This window comes from Vipera berus, assembly GCF_964194415.1.
Source record: "Vipera berus genome assembly, chromosome: 1".
NCBI classification, from domain to species: domain Eukaryota; kingdom Metazoa; phylum Chordata; class Lepidosauria; order Squamata; family Viperidae; genus Vipera; species Vipera berus.
In genome coordinates, this window is record NC_138202.1 from 349,853,586 (window position 1) to 349,875,597 (window position 22,012).

At 41.1% G+C, this 22,012-nt stretch overlaps 1 protein-coding gene across 4 annotated transcripts in view; it reads right to left on the reverse strand.

The window, feature by feature from the left end:
- The window catches only part of RAP1GAP2 (RAP1 GTPase activating protein 2), a 218,446-nt gene that overhangs the window by 22,111 nt on the left and 174,323 nt on the right, over positions 1 to 22,012 (reverse strand). For all 4 annotated transcript variants that reach the window (XM_081346583.1, XM_081346581.1, XM_081346580.1 and 1 more), the window contains 2 exons: positions 3,703 to 3,840; positions 1,779 to 1,897 (listed from right to left, as the gene is read on the reverse strand). In XM_081346583.1, coding sequence (XP_081202709.1) covers positions 1,779 to 1,897; positions 3,703 to 3,840 — 257 coding nt within the window. The remainder of the gene's footprint in view (positions 1 to 1,778; positions 1,898 to 3,702; positions 3,841 to 22,012) is intronic.

A 22,012-nucleotide genomic window follows, 5' to 3' on the forward strand; every position in this document is an offset into this window, starting at 1 on the left:
GTCATTTCTCACTCAAAAGAGTCCCTCTCGAATTCCGTTGACTCTTATCTACTGCCAATTTGCTTTGACCGTTAGTACTTCCGATTTTTGTAGGGAGTGTTAGCTTGCAATAAACCTATATTCATTTGAACCGCATTGACTCCTGATTTCCTGTGCTTGACAATTCTAGTCCAATGCGTTGCCTTCTTCAGTGGCCAAGGCATGTCCACAAGCAGTATCTGCCCCCAAGCCTGAGGTAACACTGAACCTTGATAGGCCTATCCTCAAGAATCCTGTCCTTTATCCATTCCTCTTTGGATTGAATCCAGGTTAGAAGCCATTACCACAAAATGAAATTCAATGGTGAAAAAAGTAAGGTTCTACATTTAGGCAGGAAAAATCAAATGCATAGGTATAGTATAGGTGGTACCTTGCTCAATAGTAGTAACTGTGAGAGGGATCTCGGAGTCTTAGTAGACAATCACTTCAATATGAGCCAGCAGTGTGCTGCAGCTGCCAAAAAAGCCAACACAGTGCTAGGCTGCATTAACAGAGGGATAGAATCAAGATCAAGTGAAGTACTAATACCACTTTACAATGCTTTGGTAAGGCCACACCTGGAATACTGCATCCAGTTTTGGTCACCACGATGTAAAAAAGATGTCGAGACTCTAGAAAGGGTACAGAGAAGAGCAACCAAGATGATTAGGGGGCTGGAGGCTAAAACATATAGGGAACGGTTGCTGGAATTGGGTATGTGTAGTTTAATGAAGAGAAGGGTGAGGGGTGACATGATAGCAGTGTTCCAATATCTCAGGGGCTACCACAAAGAAGAGGGAGTCAAGCTATTCTCCAAAGCACCTGAAAGCAGGACAAGAAGCAACGGATGGAAACTAGTCAAGGAGAGAAGCAACCTAGAACTAAGGAGAAACTTCCTGACAGTTAAAACAATTAACCAGTGGAACAACCTGCCTCCAGAGGTGGTGAATGCTCCAACACTGGAGGTTTTTAAGAAGAGACTGGACAGCCATTTGCCTGAAATGGTATAGGGTTTCCTGCCTGAGCAGGGGGTTGGACTAGATGACCTCCAAGGTCCCTTCCAACTTTATATTATTATTATTATTATTATTATTATTATTATTATTATTATTATTATTATTATTATTATTATTATTATTATTATTATCTTGTGTCAATGAATGCTAGACGTTTATCAGTTGCCTGTTTTAAATCTCTTTCTAATCAACTTCATTGGAAGACCCTTGTCTTACGCTTTGGCAGGAGCGAGAATTTTATCCTTGTCCATTTTCAGCATGTTGTGTATGATTCTTTACAACATAATCACGTTCTCCCCGAAAGCTGCCATTTCTCTAAGCTAAAGAGTTCCAAACCCCTAATACAGGGGTCCCCAACCTGTCAGCCACAGCCCACTACTGGGCCATGGCCTAATCACCATGGGGCTGCATGAGTGGTCCCATGGTGCATGTGTGTCTGCACGCCCGTGTGCAGCCCCATTCGCGCAAGCAGCACCACGGGCATCAGGGGAGTTCGTGGCCCCACTCGCGTGAGCATCATTAGGGGTGTTTGCAGCCCTACTAGTGTGAGCGTTGTCATGGGTGCTTGTGGTCTCACTCGCGCTCACATCGCCATGGTTGTCGTGGGAACTCATGCAAGCAAATGCACCTGCCCTCCCACAAAATTATCCACTCTTTCCCCCCTCCTCACCAGCCCCAGAAAGGTCAGGGAACTTTGCCCTAATACATGACACCCCATGCACAAACACATATTTATTGAATTACCATCGGCTCCGGGGTTCTGCTTGGCTTTCGGATCCAGTGTGCAAACGGGGAAATAAGCCTGATCGTCTCTTTATAGGACTCCTTGATTGATTCTTGGCTGTTGCTGCTGCTAATGGAGGCTGAAGAAAGAAACAATTGATCCTAAGTTCTGTGCAAACACACTCTGTTAATTCTATTCCACAGCGCAAGAGCCTTGTGAGGGAAGCTGAACGAGAATGAGAGTCACCAATTCAAAGCTGCCATAACTAAATGACAGCTTGAACCTAAATCAGAAGTCCCCAACCTTTTGGCCACCAGGAACCGGTTCCGTGGAGAAAAGGTTTTACACCAGGGGTGTCAAACTGCCAGCCCACGGGCTGGATGCGTCATGTGGAAGCCGCGCCCACCCCATTGCTGGCAATGGCAAAAACGTCCCGATATGTTGCACAATGTCACATGACATCACGAGTTTGACATGTCTTCTTTACACAGACTGAAGAGTGCATGGTTTTATGTGCTGCCTGCATCTCATGGATGGGGCTTTGCTTGTTTGTGCGGACCGGTTGCTAGCATGCAGCCCGGTACCTGTCCATGGACCAGGGGTTGGGGACCCCTGACCTAGATAACTCATCCAAGTTCAACACCTCAACCACTACACTACATGTAGTCCTCAAATTACAACCATTCATTTAGTGACTGTTCGAAGTTACAACGGCACTGAAAAAAGTGACTTATGACCGTTTTTCACACTTATGAGCACTGCAGCATCCCCATGGTCACACGATCAAAATTTGGACCCTTGGCAACTAGCATGTATTTATGAAGGTTGCAGTAGCCCTGGTGTTTTGTGATCACCTTTTGTGACCTTCTGACAAGCAATAAGGAAGCCATATTCACTTAACAACCATGTTACTAACTTAACAACTGTGGCGATTCACTTAAAATGGGGCAAAACTCACTTAACAATGTTTAGCAATGGAGATTGGGGCCTCAACTGTGGTCGTAAATCAAGGATTGCCTGTACTTTTTATTTCCTTAAAGTCTACTAATATACTTCCTTCCATTTAATTTGGCCTCTTTGATACCCTTTCTTCCTATAATTAAATGTCACCATTCAGTCTGTAAGCACTTTGGAGCTGGGATCCTACTGTGTTTATGTATACTGAAAGAGAACGCATTGGAGAATTCACGGAGTTGAGCAATCAAGATATTTGCTTTCGAAAAAAGAATCAAGATTTAAAACAAAGGAAGAAGTGGAGTTTGGAATGTCACAGATCCAAGCCAATCAATGCTAGGCACAGCCATTTCTTTTGCCCCAAATTCACAGAATAGACCCTCCCCCTCTTGATTCTAATGAAGAAGGGATGCAAGGAGCAGATTCCTTCTTTTAAAAGTAACGGTGAAGGATTCCCTTGTCCAGTCATGTCTGACTCTAGGGGGGCAGTGCTCATCTCCTTTTCCTGGCTGAGGGAGCCAGCATTGTCTGAAGACCCTTCTGTGATCATGTGGCCAGCATGAATATATTCCAAGGCGTACAGTATGCTGTTACCTTCAAACCGAAGTGGTACTAATTTATCTACTTGCATGCTTTCAAACTGCTAGGTGGGCAGGAGCTGGATCAAGGATGGGAGTTCACCCCATCATGTGGCGCTTGAGTCTCGAGCAAACTGCCAGCCTGCCAGTCCACAATCCCACCATCTTAACCACTAGGCCACCAAGGAAGGTACCAAAGTGGTGCCTATTTATCTAGGTGCATTTGCATACTTTTGAACTGCTAGGTTGCCAGGAGCTGGGACAGGAGTGGGAATTGACCCCATTGCCTGGCACCCAGGTCTTGAACCTGGGCTGTCAACTTTCCAGCTGACAAACTCAGCATCTTTAACCACTGTGCCCCTTTCCCTTCTTTTAGACTGAGTTAAATTGTTATGAATCGCATGGCACTTACAGAGAAGGTGGTCTTGGTTATTTCAACACTGTTGTGCACAATCCCTCCACTCAAACTCCCAGGGATTCCTCCAGGCTGGTGCTTCTTCTGGCTTCCTACCACGGTTTCCATGGAGTGGCTGCGGACTCGGATCGCTCTCTATCAGATGAAATAAGAGGAAGGTCAAGATTCAGGACTGGAAAATTTTTTGGACATTGTTGTATTACACCTAAGCATAGCTGGACCAAGCACAGTCACCTCTGAATGATATCCTTGCATAAATAAAAAGGCGCCGTCCATGCAGAAGAAGGCAGTATTAGGAAAACATTTTTCAGTCTGAAGGAGACTATGATTGGATGTTTGCAACCCAAAATAAGACCTCTCCATACTGTGACATTTTCTTGCAAATCCTATGTATATTTATACACTGACTTGTATTTATAGATTGACTGATTAGCTGAAAGTCAAACCATGCAACCTAATTGAACCTTAAGTCTTGATTCAAATTCCTTCAAAGGTGATAGTAGGATCTTGACCAGCCTCCCTCCCTCCCTCCCTCCATCTCTCCCTCCCTCCCCTCTTTCTTTAAGGTCCTTGGTGGTCTCTGAGCTTGGTTGTTTTCTTGCAGATGTTTCTGCAGTTCACTAATAATTTTACCTGATTGGACAATGAAATATCTGCCAGAAAATAAGCACACTCGGAGAGCACCAAAACCCTACAAATTGAGCTACAATTTGGTACCTCTCTCTTTCTCATCAACACCATACTTCTCTTATTGTTGTCACTTTTTGCTAGTATTCATACTAATAGGAAACTTGGGCCAATATTCTAGAGTAGAACACGATTATTCATATTAAAAAGAGGTCACTGTCAGGCGCAAGCCACCAGAACCACTTATGGATAGGCCCGAATGGATATTTTGTTGCTGATCACCTATATTACAAGAATCTCGCCAGACTGTCTGTCTTCCCTTGGGAAAAGGCAGATAGATATAGACCTAAAGGTTTGATCCTAGACGTTTGCTCCCTCAGACACTAAGCTGGAATGTTTCTTTACTCCCACTGGCAGGGTCCCCCCACCTTCAGCCAGCGGATCCACAACAATAACCAAAATACAGGCTGCATCTGCACAATGTTTTTGACCTAGTTATTGAATTAATCCAGTCTAGGCATCTGCATAGTATCTTGTACTATAAAGACCCATATACAGAATTAAGCAAGGTTCATATTCCATTCCCCTTCGAGAGGAATGCCTTGAATGGAGTCAGGACTACAATGCAAAGTTTTCCAGTGATTTCTGACTTGTAGTGTTTTAAGTTAAAGTCTTCCTCTTGTCAAGCTCAGTCACTGGTTACAACAGCCATGTGGGATTATTTGGCACAATACAGAAACTTTGCTATTGTTTTCTTCCTAAATACTTTCCAGTTCAGCTACGATCTTAATGGCCTCCCAGTGAAGTACTAACCAGATTCTGCTTAGTGCTGGAACCTATTGTAGACCAGTTAACTTGAAAGCCTCACAATGCACTTCTGTAATCTACTTTGATTGGCGGCAAGAATGCCACATTAACCATGCAGAAACTATTCACTGGGCAACGTATGGAAAACTGTCACTGTGCATTTCAATACAATTAAGCCTTAAGTTCAAAGTGAGAGTGCTCCGAAGCTAAATGCAACAGGGAGAGTGAGCCTTTCCTAAGGTCCTGTTTAAAAAGAGAAAGCAGATCAAGCGGAAAAGACCTATTAGACAAAAAGCATAAAGAAGGGCATTCTTTTATTACATAAGAATACAGGTAAATAACCTTGACAGGTACAAGAAACAAGGAGCCAGGATAGAGTTCAAAAGCACGGCAAATTTATTCCAAGCAGCCTATATACAAGAATCTGATCTACTAACAGTCAATGTGAATTGGTGTCAGATAAGAGTCAACAGATTAAAAGGGGGAAGGGGCTGGACTTAGATTTCTTTTGGAGGTGCGGGTACTCCAGACTGATGATGCGTTTGACCCCACCCTCAGGCTAAACCTGGTCATCTCCTACAAACCTCTTAAATTTCCAGATACATTTATCAATTCAAATTACCTACTTTGTTTCGACTTCCGGTGGCGACGCGGCGCCGAAGACAGCCGGCTCCGGGCTGTCCGCTTCGCAGCTGTGTTTATCCACCTAAAACAGCGCCGATCAGCTGTTTAGGTGGATTTGAAGCCCCCTCCTCGGGAGAAGAGGAGGGGGTGAGGCCCCAGGTAGGTGTTGAGCTCTCCGGGGCCGCCTGAGCTGTAAGTTTGGGCGGCTGAAGGATTGAGCCCCCCCGAAGCCTGGGTTGCTCCGAGCGGCGAAGCGTCTCTGCTCCGTGAATTTTGGAGCGGAGCCAGGCGCTAGAAACCACCCCTGCCAGAAGAAAAGACTTTCGAATAACAAGGTGCAGGCAGAGCGGTACAGGAGGTCAAGGTGAAGTGGACTTTTACTTTTACTCCCTGGCTCAATGGATTTTTTAGCTTTAAAGTGAAAGTACGAAATAAGTGAAAGTTGGGCAAGATGGCGGCTAAATCTTCTTCTAAAGTTCTTCGGAGTGCGGGAACTTCCCCGGTGCAACAGACATCGTTGCAAGCTTTGCTTCCTCCTGCACCTCCTGTGGCATTGACGCTTAAGGACTTACAAGATGCCTTTGCAAAGCAATCCCAGGTAATGTCAGAAATGATGGATGATAAGATGGTAAAGCTGGAGGAGAAACTGGAGAAATTGGAGGAGAGGATGGAAGAGAAGTTTAGTGCAATGGAGGAGAGGATGGAAGAGAAGTTCAGTGCAATGAGGGTAGACATTTTGTCTACAATTGAAAGTGTGGCTGAATGTGTGCAACGTTTGGACGAAAAAGTGGAGGATCTTAGTCAAAAGAACTCTATATTAGAAGTAAAGGTACTGGAGAATGAAAATTTAAGGGATAAAATGGACGGAGAATTGAGCCTTGTCCAGTACCATCAGATGCAGTATGCTATTAGTATCAGGGGCTTAAAAGAGAATCCTAAAGAAGACTTAAAGCAGCTGATTTCTGAGGCTTTGGAAGCAGTATTGGGCCAGCCAGCATCTGAAATAGAGGCAAGCATGGATAAAATTTTTCGTGTTAATTCATGGATTGCAAGGCAGAGGAAGCTACCTAGAGATGTGGTGGTCTATTTTACAAAGAGAGCAACTAGAGATGAAGTTATTCAAGCTGCTTATGATACTAAGGTTGTGGTTGCTGAGCAAGAAGTCCTGGTTCTAAAAGAGATTCCTCCAAAGATTTTAAGAAGAAGGAAAGATTTTGCATTTCTTGCACAGGAACTTAAGCAACGTGATATCAAGTTTAGATGGGAGATTCCAGTCGGATTGGTGGTGATGCACGAAGGTAAAAGATATCGTCTGGTCACCGTGGCTCAGGCGCGTGATTTCTACAGCAATGTTTTAAAAGCAACCCCTCTATCACTCTTGGAAGCTGCAAAGGGATCTGGAGAGGGAAAATCTCAAGATGCTGAAGGGGGACAGACAGAGGAGAACGGTGCTGGAGGGGATCAAACTACAGTTTCATCGGCTGTTGCTGGAGAGCAGAGGTTGACGCGTGCCGCTTTAAGACGAGCAAGACAAGTACAGGAGCAAGATCAGCAGAAGTTTATGGAACTTTCAAAGCGTACTTACAGTGAAGCTGTGGGAGGAGCGCGGCCCAAAGAAGTTGCAGGGGCCACTGAAGATGTGCTCCAAAAGCTTAGGGGCGCCAAGCATGGCGACTAAATTTCTAACCTGGAATGTCAATGGATTAAACTCACCACAGAAAAGAAAGAAAGTTTTTCACTATTTAAAGCAATTTAAGATTGATGTTATATGTTTGCAAGAAACGCATATTAGGGTTATGGACCAAAAGTATTTATCAAACTCAAGGTTGGGCACGCAATTTGTTGCCTCTGCGATGAATAAGAAAAATGGAGTGGTTGTCTACGTTAAAAGTACTCTAACAGCGGAACTAATTGAAGTAGATAAGCAAGGAAGATATGTTATGATAGATTTGCTGTTAGAAGGTAAAAAAACGCTTTTAGTTGGACTGTATGCTCCTAATCAACAACAAGCTGATTTTTTTAGTTTACTACACACAAAGGTTACCCAATTGGATTACAAATCGTTTATTTTTATGGGGGACTGGAATGGTGTTTTGGACGTACAGATGGATAAGGCTGGTTCTTTTAAGCGTGTTCCGAGTCATGCCAGATTGCCTAAATCTTTTTTCGAAATGAAGGATGATTTGGAATTGCGAGATATTTGGCGTGACACTCATCTACATGAAAAGGATTATACTTTTTTTTCTGACAGACATCAATCTTTTTCCAGGATTGATTTTATTTTGCTGACTAATGATTTTTTTTCTAGGATTAAGAAGGTAAAGATCTGTGCAAGAACTATTTCTGACCATAGTCCAGTTTGGTTAGAGATCAATAAGGACAATAGGGATAGGCGCTCGTGGCGCGTAAATGAGAATCTGTTTAGAAATCAGAGAAATGTGGAAGAATGTAAACAGCAGATGAAGGATTTCTTTGAAATTAATATGAATAAGGATACCTCTATGGACATGGTTTGGGATGCTAGCAAGGCCTACATGAGAGGGGTGTTGATATATATGAATAATAAATGCAGACGTACTTTGGAAGTTAGAAGGAAAGAACTGGAGAATGAAATTAGGGAAAAAGAAAAGGCCCTAATCGTGAACCCATTGGATGTGAAGACTAAAGAGGTTATTAACCTATTAAGAGGACAATTTGATAAGTTGATGGCTGATCAAGTGGCAACCAATTTACGGTTTGCTAGGCATAATACTTTTTGTAATGCTAATAAGCCAGGTAGATGGCTAGCTTACAGACTAAGGAAAAGGCAAAGGGCTTCTAATATAGATAAAATTGAATATAAGGGAAAGGTTGTGTTTCAACAGGATCTTATTAAGGAAGCTTTTGTGGATTTTTATTCTAAATTATATGCTAAGGAGAAGATTAATGAAAAAGACATTGATGTATATTTGGAGAATGCTAGCATCCCGGTTCTTACGCAAGCACAAAAGGAGGAGATTAATCAATTGATAACAGAAGAAGAAATTTTTATAGCAATTAAGGAATTGAAGGTGGATAAAGCGCCAGGTACAGATGGCTTGACTGCGGCTTATTACAAAAATTTACAACTGGAGTTGATAAAGCCGTTAAAGGAACTGTTCCAGACAATTCAGAGAGGGGGAAAGGTGCCTCCGTCTTGGAGAACTGCTTTTATCTCTTTGATTCCAAAGGAAGATCAAGATGCTACTCAAGTAAAAAACTATAGACCGATATCACTTTTAAATACAGATTACAAGATATTTGCTAAGGTGTTGGCTAACAGATTGATGAGGGTTCTGCAACAGGTGATTCATGGGGATCAAACTGGGTTTATTAGTGGTAGGCAAATGAAAAATAACGTGAGGCATATAGTTGATGTGATAGAGTTTTTGGAGAGGAACAACCAGATCCCTGCGGCGCTAATTTTTCTAGATGCTGAAAAAGCTTTTGATCAATTGAATTGGAAATTTTTGTTGAAAGTTCTAGATAAAATGAATTTTGGGGATAAATTTTTGCAACCAATTAGGGCATTATATCAAAAACAAACTGCCCGAATAATAGTTAACAATAGTTTGACTGAAGCATGTAATATTGAGAAGGGCACAAGGCAAGGGTGTCCGTTATCGCCTTTATTATTTGTGTTAACATTGGAGATATTATTGGTAAAAATACAGAATTCGGAAAGAATTAAGGGTATACAAATTAGAGATCAGGATTATAGATTGAGAGCGTTCGCAGATGATCTGGTTGTTACGGTGACCCAGCCGGAGAACTCTGTTGTGGACCTGATGGAGATAATAATGCAATATGGGAAGGTTTCTGGATTTAAAGTTAATGCACAAAAAACTAAAATTCTGGCCAAAAATATGACAGTATCGCAAAAGGCCCTTTTAGAAGGATTAACTGGATTTGAGATTGCTAAAAGGGTCAAATATTTGGGGGTGTTTTTGTCACCCTCTAATACAAAGTTATATAAAAATAATTATGAAAAATTATGGGGAAAAATTCAAAAAGAAATGGAGAGTTGGGAAAAATTGCAATTGTCTTTGCTGGGAAGAATCGCAGCAGTGAAAATGAATGTCCTGCCTAAATTTCTATTCTTATTTCAAATGATACCGGTTCTTAAAAAAGATTCTAATTTGGAAGAATGGCAACGGGGTATCAATAAATTTGTTTGGGCAGGGAAAAGGCCACGAGTTAAACTTAAGATTATGCAAGATACTCGTGAAAGAGGTGGACTTAAAATGCCTAATCTTAAATTATATTATGAAGCTGCTGCGTTATCAGGAATAAGTGATTGGATTAATTTGACACAAGAGAGATTATTAAATCTTGAGGGCCACGACTTGTTATTTGGCTGGCATGCATATTTGTTGTATGATAAGAAGGTAGATAATGTATTTAAAGTGCATATTCTAAGACAGGCATTGTTGAGAGTTTGGAAGAAGGATAGACATAAGTTAGACTGCAAGATGCCATTGTGGGCAATTCCAAAACACGCAATAGAAAACATAAACGTTGGTTTCAAGCATGATGTGACTACGTATAAGGAGATTTTAAGCTTGGAAAGAAGTGTTTGGTGTTTAAAGCCGTATAATCTCTTGCGAGATGAGAAGATTGTTCAAACTTGGTTTCAATACACTCAGTTACGGGCCAGGTGGAAAGAAGATCAGAAAACTGGTTTTGCAATGACTGACGAAAATTTGATAAAGCAAATTAGAAATCAGGGTCCAGCACATATCAAACGAATATATCTTGCATTGATAGAAATTGACTCAGAAACAGAACTTGTTAAAGATTGTATGATAAAATGGGCCCAGAATATCCAAGAAGTTATTACAATGGACACGTGGGAAAAGATCTGGGTGAGGAACGTAGAATTTACACAAGCTCAAAACCTAAGAGAGAACTTTTATAAAATGTTTTATAGATGGCATTTAGATCCTAAAAAGCTTGCAAGTATGTATCCGAATTATCAGCCACAATGCTGGAGGTGTGGTGGCGAAGATGCAACATATTTTCACATATGGTGGACCTGCAAAAAAGGTTAAGGCTTTTTGGATAAAAATTTGGTGGAATATGCAGAAGATCTTCAAGCAAAGGATAAAGTTTTGTCCGCAATTGTTTTTGTTGGGTATAATTACAGATGCTACTGTTGTGGACACTAAGTTGATGTTGAATTTAATTACAGCAGCTAGACTTTTAATAGGTCAATATTGGAAGAAGGAGGAACTGCCGACTATAGAAGAATGGACTTTAAAGGTTTCTGACCTGGCGGAAATGGCAAAGATCTCGGCTTATTTGAAAGATCATTCGCAAGAACGTTATATTATGGAGTGGAAAAAATGGATTGAATATATCCAGAACAAATATGGGACTAAAAAGTTTCATTTAGCATTTGAATAAGTCTTCCTTTCTATTTTCTTTTCTTTTTATATGTATATTAGTATTGCTTGTAGTTATCTTATATGAGCTAGAGAGTGATAGATTTAAGAATTTATTGTTGGTAGCATATGGATGTTTATGATTGTTCTTTGTTTTTATACCTTGTACTTAGCTCTGGGAAGTCGGGGGGGGAGGGGGAAGGGGGGGAGAGGTAGGGAGGGATAGGTAGGGGTGGGGGGAGGGGGGATGGTTAAAGATAAAATGTATTTTAAAACTTTTCAATAAAAAAAATTACCTACTTTGTTTCTCATTGTTTAATTGCATTTCTCCCAACCTTCAATTCTTTAACCCAAAGACGATACAGCAAAATCCAATCAAGTCCAATCCTTTATTTGCTTATACCCAAAGGACAGAATCTTGCCAAACTAAAGCTATAACCTTCAAACCTACTAGATACAGTATATCCTGAGAGATTCTAGGGTGTGGCTATCGCTGAACGTCTTCTCTCCTTCCCCATGCAGCTTGGGACTGCACAGTCTCTTAATCAGGGCCTCTCTCCGGGAAAGATCTGTTGCCAAAACTCCCCCACTGCTCCACCAGGTGCATATTCCATCAGAGTCTTTGCCTCTTTGATCCATAATCTGCCTTTCTACAGAGTAAGGAGGCTTGTCTACTAAGCCAAATAAAAAATAACTGAATCGCATGAATGGTTAAAAGAGCTGGTTCAAAAGACAGGCCTTCCAAAGTCAACCTGAGTGGGACCCAAATCCAGCTTCCATGGACAGGTGTTTCATAGTTGGAACAAGACATGGATGATGGTGGTGCTGTCCAGTAATCTTCATACTGTAAACAGATTTTTGAGAAGGTAAGCACCTTCAGAAGAACCTCTCTGGCAGATCCCAACAGGTTCAGAATGATAGATGTGGTCCTTCTCATTGATTTATTGGGTTGCTTTTTTTCAACTATGCATGCTACCTACTGCATTGTCTGATACACTAGACCAGGGGTGTCAAACTGCCGGCCTGTGGGCCAGACGCGTCACGCGGAAGCTGCGCCCACCCTGTTGCTGGCAATGGCAAAACTGTCCCGATACTTTGTGCGACGTCACGTGACATCGCAAGTTTGGCATGTCTGTACTAGACACTGAAGGCATCCCGAGCCAGTAAGACATCCTCAACCTTAGCAACATTAACATGTGTAGATGTCAGCTCCCAAAATTCATCGACTAGCATGCTTTATGATATGTGAACTTCAACTTCTACCTGGCTGGGGAATTCTAGGAGTTCTACACTTCTTAAAAGTTACTGAGGTTGAAGGAAAAAAATGGCCCTAAGGTCTGGAGAACCTAGACCAGGGGTAGGCAACCGTGGCTCTTTTATGACTCATGGACTTCAACTCCCAGAATTCCTGAGCCAGCATGGCTGGCTCAGGAATTCTGGGAGTTGAAGTCCATGAGTCATAAAAGAGCCAAGTTTGCCTACCCCTGACCTAGACGGTTAATACGAAGTCCTTAAATTTTCACCAGAAACCAAGCCTGATAATTATTTATTATAATACAAGGGAATATTTGTGGTTCTGATTTGAACTGTGCAGTCCTTGGTGCTCTCTGAGCATGGTTGTTTGCTTGCAGGCACTACACAGTCCAACTAGGTAACATAGTGTGAGTCAGTGTGGAGTTCACTCCCTCCTTATATATAGTAGCTTGCCCTGACAACCTGTGGGGTTGTCATTTTCTCCTGGATAGTTCCTTGATTGGGGTGTTGTTTTCTGCTTGATTGTTTGTCTGGTTGCTTATATGGATGTTGACTGTCGGAAGGGATATACACACAGGTAGTCCTGGACTTAACCAAAATACAGCCCATAATTTCCATTGCTAAGCAAGGCAGTTAAGTGAGTTGTTCCATTTTATAACCTTTTTTGCCACAGGTGTTGAACGCACCACTGCAGTTGTTAAGAGAATCGTGCGGTTGTTAAGCAAGTCTGGCTTCCCCCATTATTTTGCTTGTGGGAAGCTGGTTGGGATGGTTACAGATGGTGATCACATGAGCCCAAGAGGGTGCAGCTGTCACGAATACATGCTGGTTACCAAGCGCCAAAACTGTGATGTTGACTGTGGGGATGCTGCAATGATCTAAAGTGCAAGGACTGGCTATAAGTCACTTTTTTTTCAGCGTCATTGTAACTTTGACTGGTCACTAAATGAATGGTTGTAAGTCAAGGACTACGAAACAAATGGTTGTTTTCAATAAAATAAAAAAAAAAAAAAAAAAAGAAACAAATGGTTGTAAGTCAAGGACTACCTGTATTCTGCTCTTTTCATTTCCTTCTTAACTTTTTGTTTTGAATGGTTTCTAAATATGGTTTATTGCTATTTGTCTATTTTTTTTATTGAAAAGTTTTACAGTACATTTTTAAATGCAAAAAAAGACCCTCTCCTCCCCCTCCCCTCTCCCCAACCCCCTCTCCCCTCCCCAACTTCCCAGAGCTGAATACAGGGTATAAAAATACAAACAAACATAATCTAAAATATGCTAACAACAATAAAACATTAAATTCTATCGCACTTTAACTCTCCATGGTCAAAATATTAATAAGATAACTACTAACTAGTTATACATCATATAAATCCACTACTTATTCAAATGCTAAGTGAAACTTTTTAGTCCCATATTTATTCTGAATATATACAATCCATCTCCTCCATTCCACAATGTATCTCTGTTGCTTTTGGTCTTTCAAATACGCTGAAATCTTTGCCATTTCCGCCAGATTAGAAACTTTTAAAGTCCACTCTTCTATAGTCGGCAGTTCTTCCTTCTTCCAATATTGCGCTACTAAAAGTCTCGCTGCCGTAATTAAATTCAACATCAACTTAGTATCTATAACAGTAGTATCTGTAATAATACCCAATAAAAACAATTGCGGAGAAAACTTTATCCTTTTCTTAAATATCTTTTGCATATTCCACCAAATTTTAATCCAAAAGGCTTTAACCTTTTTACAAGTCCACCATATATGAAAATACGTTGCATCCTCACAACCACACCTCCAACATTTGGGCTGGCAGTTCGGATACATACTTGCTAATTTTTTAGGATCTAAGTGCCATCTATAAAACATTTTATAAAAATTCTCTCTATTGCTATTTGTCTATTGATGGCTGATTTGTCTGAATGCCAAGCTTCCAGGAATTCCCCAAGCATTTTGGACTGGGGAATGTTTCCCAGTTGAAATTATCGTTGAGTCTGTTCATGTGTTGTGAGATTAAGGAGTTTTCACTGTGTGCTCTGACTGCAGAAGTGGAGTCAGACAGCATCCATGAACTGCAGAGCACATCCATGAACCCCAACTGGCTGTCAGACGATACGATAAAAACATCTTAATTTCTCTGTACATGGATAGGCTCCATCATGGCTGGTGAGATCGAACTGTTAGGCTGATAGTTCAATGGCTCATGTAACCATCAAAACATGTTGTCCACCTTTGACCAGCAGATTGCAAGCACACAAAGGTTCCATACTTATCAGTTGGACTACTTCTAAATGTGGGCCTACTGTTCTTCTGAAATAGTGCTAAATCTTTAGACTCGACAGCTTGTATTATCTCAAGGGATCCAGTTTGATAGAATAGAATAGAATAGAATAGAATAGAATAGAATAGAATAGAATAGAATAGAATAGAATAGAATAGAATAGAATAGAATAGAATAGAATAGAATAGAATAGAATAGAATAGAATAGAATAGAATAGAATAGAATAGTTGGAAGGGACCTTGGAGGTCTTCTAGTCCAACCCCCTGCTCAGGAAGGAAACAAACGGTAATCCAATCTCTTCTTAAAAACTTACAGTGTTGGAGCATTTACAGCTTCTGGAGGCAGGTTGTTCTACTGATTAATTGTTCTAACTGTCAGGAAATGTCTCCTTAGTTCTAGGTTGCTTCTCTCCTTGATTAGTTTCCATCCATTGCTTCTTGTCCTGCCCTCAGGCCCTTTGGAGAATAGCTTGACTCCCTCTTCTTTGGGGCAGCCCCTGAGATATTGGAAGACTGCTATCATGTCCCCCCTTGCCCTTCTCTTCATTAAACTAGACATATAGAGCCTTGGTGGAGCAGTGGGCTAATGCCTCCTTAAGTAACACCAGCTGCCTGCAATTAGTGCAGGTTCGCATCCCACCAGGCTCAAGGTTGACTCAGCCTTCCATCCTTCTGAGGTAGGTAAAATGAGGACCCAGATTGTTGGGGGCAATAAGCTGACTTTGTAATAATGCCGCTTGGGGGTGTGTGAAAGCCCTAATAAGCAGGCATATACATAGAATGAAGGCTACTGCTAAGCTTGTAAGCCGCCCTGAGTCTTCGGAGAAGGGCGGGATATAAATGGAATTAAAAGAAAAATAAATAAATAAAAATACCCAGTTCCAGCAACCGTTCCCTATATGTTTTAGCCTACATTCCCCTGATCATCTTTGTTGCTGTTCTGTGCACTCTTTCTAGAGTCCCAACATCTTTTTTACATCGTGGTGATGCAGTACTTCAAGTCTGGCCTCACCAAGGCATTGTAAAGTGGTATTAACATTTCATGTGATCTTGATTCTATCCCTCTGTTAATGCAGCCTAGCACTGTGTTGGCTTTTTTGACAGCTGCAGCACACCATTAGCTCATATTTAAGTGATTGTCCGACTCCCCTCTCACAGTTACTACTATGTGTCTAAATCCACACACTGAAGTTATTAAATTACCCAGGAGATAGGTGTGGAAGATGTGTTGCAATTATTGTGGAGCTACTCTCTCCTGTTTCATCCATATCTCCTCTCTATGCTTGTGACCTGTCAGTTGAGCTAAAGGATATGGAGAAAACATAAGGAGTTAAAGTGAAAGACAGTGATTTATATCAAGTGAGCTCTGTGGTCAACTGGACCTTCATGCAATGACAACACTGACAAAGAGCTGCCATTGCTTGCTACACATAGAAGTAGCCTCTGTGTTTGGCTCAATGGCACCGCATCTCTCCACAAATTTTAAAGAAAAAGTGAGCTCATTTGCTCAACTAACAGGGGACCTGAGTATTCAACAACCTCATCTTCCAGTTTCAAGTCACTTCTTGTGCAGATCAAAGTTTGTGGTTACATGACATCTAGGAGTGGTTTTTTTGTAATCGTTTTATTAAAAGTTTGAGTTACAACAGTAAAAGATCAGACAACCTTTAAAAAGAAAAGAAAAATGGAGTGCAAGGATAAACAATTTCATACTCTCTTCACTTCCTCTTAATTAACAAATTTAAAACTCCTCATCCCATAACACAGGGGTCTTCAAATTTGGCCCTTTTATGACTTGTGGACTTTAACTCCCAGAATTCCTCAGCCAGAATTCTGGGAGTTGAAGTCCACAAGTCATAAAAGGGCCAGGTTTGAAGATCCCTGCCATAATACTTCATCTCTTAATGATAATCTAATAAGTAACATCTCCAATCAGCTGCTATCAAAAAAAGTCCAAAGACAGCTTTAACATAACAAAATTAATTAATTTATTTTATTTTATTTTAATTCCATTTATATCCCGCCCTTCTCCGAAGACTCAGGGCGGCTTACAAGCTTAGCAGTAGCCTTCATTCTATGTATATGCCTGCTTATTAGGGCTTTCACACACACCCCAAGTGGCATTATTACAAAGTCAGCTTATTGCCCCCAACAATCTGGGTCCTCATTTTACCTACCTCGGAAGGATGGAAGGCTGAGTCAACCTTGAGCCTGGTGGGACTCGAACCTGCACTAATTGCAGGCAGCTGGTGTTGCTTAAGGAGGCATTAGCCCACTGCTCCACCAAGGCTCTATATTAATGTACAGTATATATAAAACTCAACATTGCACATCTCAATTCTTAGCAAAAACTCTATTTAAAAGGCATAAAGTGGTCTCAGTGTCAGGACCCACCCCAATCCACGTCTTAGGAAAAACAAAAACTCTTGGAGTCAGTTCTAGTCCAAAAGGAATTTTTACTAGGACATGCTTGGTTGTGGAAATACAAGACAGGACTTAGTGTTGTTTTACAAATTGAAACTTTATAAAGGGTTCCCGGTTCAACCCCCCTTCCCTCAACCCCATTTGGCCAGCCCCCATCATTTTACTTCGTGTCATCCCTTTTGTGGGGGAAAAAAGGAACTTCGAATCTTTATGGTTATTGCCTTCTTCCTCTACATATTTAAATGAAGACACAAGCCAGATGCCTTCTTCTCTAACCCTCCCTTTTGTTCCCCCAGTTCAAAAGGTTTCCCTTGGTCTTTGAAATAACCTAAGGCAGGCTGAATCCACATGCACTCCTCCTTCCTCAGGAGATAGCAGAATCCATGTGGGGGGGATAATGTTTTAAACATGCATTTATGAATGTGATAGAAATGGATTCTGACACTCGGTATCCCAGTATAAACAAAAGTTAAAGTTTTACATAATAAAGAAGGACCACTTCTCCTTTAAAAAAGACCCCACAAACATCCCTTATTTCTAGAGCAGGGGTGTCAAACTCGCAACGTCACGTGACGTGTCACGACGTATTGCAACTTTTTTTCCATTGCCAGCAATGGGGTGGGTGTGGTTTCGCTAGGATGCATCCGGCCTGCGGGCCAGCAGTTTGACCCCCCTGTTCTATAGTAACTGTAGGGAAAAAGCTTATACACCATGTTAACTATAAACAAATCCAGATTTAGTAAATATATAGCAATCCCAATAGTGTAACATAATGCAAAAAACTAAAATTTAACATAGCAAAGAGGGATAATTTTACCTTTTAAAAGAAGAAGTTCACAAAACCTCCTTATACACAGCGAGTTTAAATGCTGTAGTGTAAGAGAAAGCTTAAAACACCATATTCAAAATAAGCAAATTAAATAAACAATCTTTTTCCACTCCAGGTACCAACCAATCCAGATTCATTCTTGATCAAATAAACCAACTTTGTATTCTCTTCGTAAGGTAAAACAATCTTTCTTTTTAGTTCATTTAGATGGTTGTTGTATCTTTGATACAAATTTCTTCAATGTATTAAACAGCCTCTTTTGCAAGTCCAGCAAAAAGAAATTGTTCCAATTGCTCTTGGATGTCATTTTATGTCCTTCTTATTTTTTAAAGCCTCATTCAATTTTTTTCTTTATATCTGATAACATATTCTCATTCAAATATTTATCTTGTTCTCGGATAGATTTTGTTGCATATTTTTTTCTGTACATCTTTTGGGAACAGACTGTTCCCAAGAAAGAAGATGCAACATAGCTGATATAATTGGTTCAAAGTCCTGGCACAATCCCCAATGCAGTTCATCAAAGATATCTTTGAAAGCTATAATAAGTTACTTGTCTTGTTACGTCTCCAATATAAGATACATTTTTTCTTTCCCAGAAACATGAATTTGTTCTTTAAGAATTTCAAAGTCTTAATATTCAAAATCCAATATTCCAACATTTTTAAACCCCTAGTCCATTTAAAACTTTGTGTAGCCAAAACTGTGTCTTGCTTTTTGCTATAGTTATTAAAAATTATAAAGATACATCATTTTCACAAAGAAGAGGGGGACAACCTATTCTCCAAAGCACCTGAAGGAGAGAACCAACCTAGGACTAAGGAGAAATTTCCTGTTAGTTAGAACAATTAATCAGTGAACAACTTGCTTCTAGGAGTTGTGGGTACTCCATTACTGGAGGTTTTTAAAAAGAGACAACCATTTGTCTGAAATGGTATAGGGTTTCCTGCCTGAGAAGAGGGTTGGACTAGAAGATCTCCAAGATCCCTTCCAACTCTGTTATTCTGTTCTGTTCTGTTCTTAAGGATTGAAGGCATTCATCCAATGTTTGCAATCTTCTCACTTTGTAAGTGTCTAACCTCTTTGAAACAGTTCATAGGCAATTTCTGAAAGAGATATGCAAAGTTAGTATCCTTTGAAAAGGCTCCGTTTGCGGTTGGAGCAATTATGGTGAATTCCCTCATCTTCCAATTCTCCCTCCCATTGGAGTCTTCTTGCGAGAAGCAACTGAGGAGATCAGCTTGGATGATCTCACACCCTCTCTTTTGTCCAGAGAGGATTGAAGGAGCTCATCTGCTCATCGGCTCCCTGTTTGGGACTGCAAATATTGACTCCACTTTTCACGAAGTTGTCTTTAATCTGCCATCTTCCCCGGAAGTTCCCTGGCATCCAGCTGTTAGGAGTGGTTGCATCCACTGTATTGTACTTGAAGACTGTGTGAGCATTGGGTATTCTTTGGCAGGAATTAGGGCCAGGAAGAAGGAACTGGGACGGGGGAGATGTCAAGGATCCTATACAACAGGCTGAGCAGAGTGATCCATGAGTGGCCCATGAAATACAACAGGGTTAGCTTAACACATTTTGAAGTCCATAAAGTCCTGGCTATGAACATAGTCCTGCTGCTTTGTAGAGGAATCACTTTAATGCAGGGGTCTTCAAACCTGGCCCTTTTATGACTTGTGGACTTCAACTCCCAGAATTCCTCAGGAATTGAGTTGAAGTCCACAAGTCATAAAAGGGCCAAGTTTGAAGACCCCTGCTTTAATAGATGCCTGACTGGTGTCAATGGCTGCTTTATGAAATACAACACTGCAAAGTACAGTTCTTTTGCTCTGTGGGTTGTGCTGAAACTCTACCCTTCCACACAAGAAGTCCTGAGGGCCTCAACTCAAGCTTTTGTGCATTTTTTCCCCAAAAGTCACAATACATTAATCAACAGGCACATACTCTCTCACATTGGGGTTATCAAGGTAAGAAATGATCCCATTTTCCCCCAAATGACAAATACAAGAGAATATCTCATAAATCACCACAGATGCCCACACCAACACATACACAATATTGTTCCCAAAACAAATTGGGAGACAGAAAAACAATATTCCCCTTTTTAAATTCTGCAAATTTATGGTTGATTAGTCTTCAGCATAAAGAAACTGGGATATCGCTTTAATGTAAAAGTTTTAGAAGTTTGCTTGGAATCTCTACAAACATTTCATTCTAGGGATGCTGGAATGTCATCAGTCATGGACAATAAGATGACTGCCTCACGATGCCTTGAGATAATTGTGAATTCTGCTTTCAATCTTCTTACCAGAATGAGAAACTGTTTTGTTGATAATAGATTGGTGCCTACTTCAAAATAAATGAACACCAGTCCTGCTCAATTTGCATCAGAGAGAGGAACAGCTTGTTTTGAGATGAGGACCTATGGTACCATATTGCCCCAAATCCAACCGTCTGCTAAAGGTAAAGGTTTCCCCGTCCCATCATGTCCAACTCTAGGGGGCGGTGCATGTCTCTTGTTTCCAGCTTTGTCCAAAGTTGCTTCTGTGGTCATGTGGCCAGCAAGACTATATGCCATGGGGCACGGAAAACTGTTAAGTTCCCACCAAAGTGGTACCCATTTATCTACTCACACTTGCATGATTTCAAACTGCTAGGTTAGCAGGAGCTGGGGTAAGGATGGGAGCTCACCCTGTCAGGCGTTGTTTGTGTCTTGAACTGCTGACCTTCCAGTCAACAAGGCCATTATCTTAATCACTAGGACACCACACCCATATGCTACCACTATACCAGGGGTAGGCAACCTTGGCTCTTTTATGACTCATGGACTTCAACTCCAATTCTGGGAGTTGAAGTCCACGAGTCATAAAAGAGCCAAGGTTGTCTTCCCCTGCACTATACCATTTTTCCCCATATTCTGCAGGTCAGCAACTGGCAGGCCCTTGACTGCATGCAGCCCAAACTGTTTATGCTTGTCTGCTGAGTCCAGGTTGGACCAATCCTAATAAATCCAGGTCATGCCGTTTCCCACCATTCTGAGACAGGCTCCCACTAACAACACATTGGAAAAGGGGAGGAATGAAAATTCTAACTCAGTAAATAGTAACAAGTTATGTGATGCTTATTCTCATGTAAATGGGTAAAGAGTTGCAACATTTATTCTCTTTGCTTTTGTTGTTGTTCTATTACGAAGTCATGTCTGACTTTTCATGACCCCATGGATAACAGCCCCTCTGTCCTTCACTGTCTCCCAGAATTTGCCTAAATTCATGTTCGTTGCATCAATGACACTGTCTAACCATCTCATCCTTTGCCCTCCCTTCCTCCTTTTGCCTTCCACCTTTCCCAACATCAGGGTCTTTTCCAATGAGTCCTCTCTTCTCATTTGGTGGCCAAAGCACTTGGGCTTCAGCTTCAGTAATTCTCCTTCCAAAGAACATGCAGGGTTGGTTTCCTTTAGGAGTGACTGGTTCGATCTCTTGGCAGCCCAATTCTTGAGCCAAAACAGGGACCAAAATAGGTAGAATGCCTTCTAAACGAAATGCATCCCCAGCCATTTTCTTGGAGGCCAAATCTATTTTAAAAATCAGAAACCAAACCATCTGAAAAACCTAACTGAAAAAATAGGCTACCCTCCCCCTTTTGATCATATTGGAAAGGATTTTGATTATTTTTTTTTATCCCCCAGACTGTGCAAGTGTTAACAAAGTGAAAAAGAACATCTGTGATTTCTTGATGCATTTTGTAGGCAGCAACTCCAGTCTCTTTTCCTTTTTTCCATTTCCTTTATCCATTTACCCAGGCAACACACTGAGAAGTAAATAAGCAATTAAGCAGACCAACAAGGCTGCCCAAAGGTACAAGGGCAGCTGCAACATTTTTCTGGCAGTTGTTTTCCTCGTCAGCCCTGGGATCTCCTGCAATGCCAGAAGAGTAAAAAAAAAAAGTCCAATTCTGTATAACATTAGAAGCAAGGGGGAAAAAAAAACACTAAGCCTTCGGTCCTTAGCTTATGCTTCTGACAAGCCTTTGGGTGATGGGCAATGACTGATGGAATG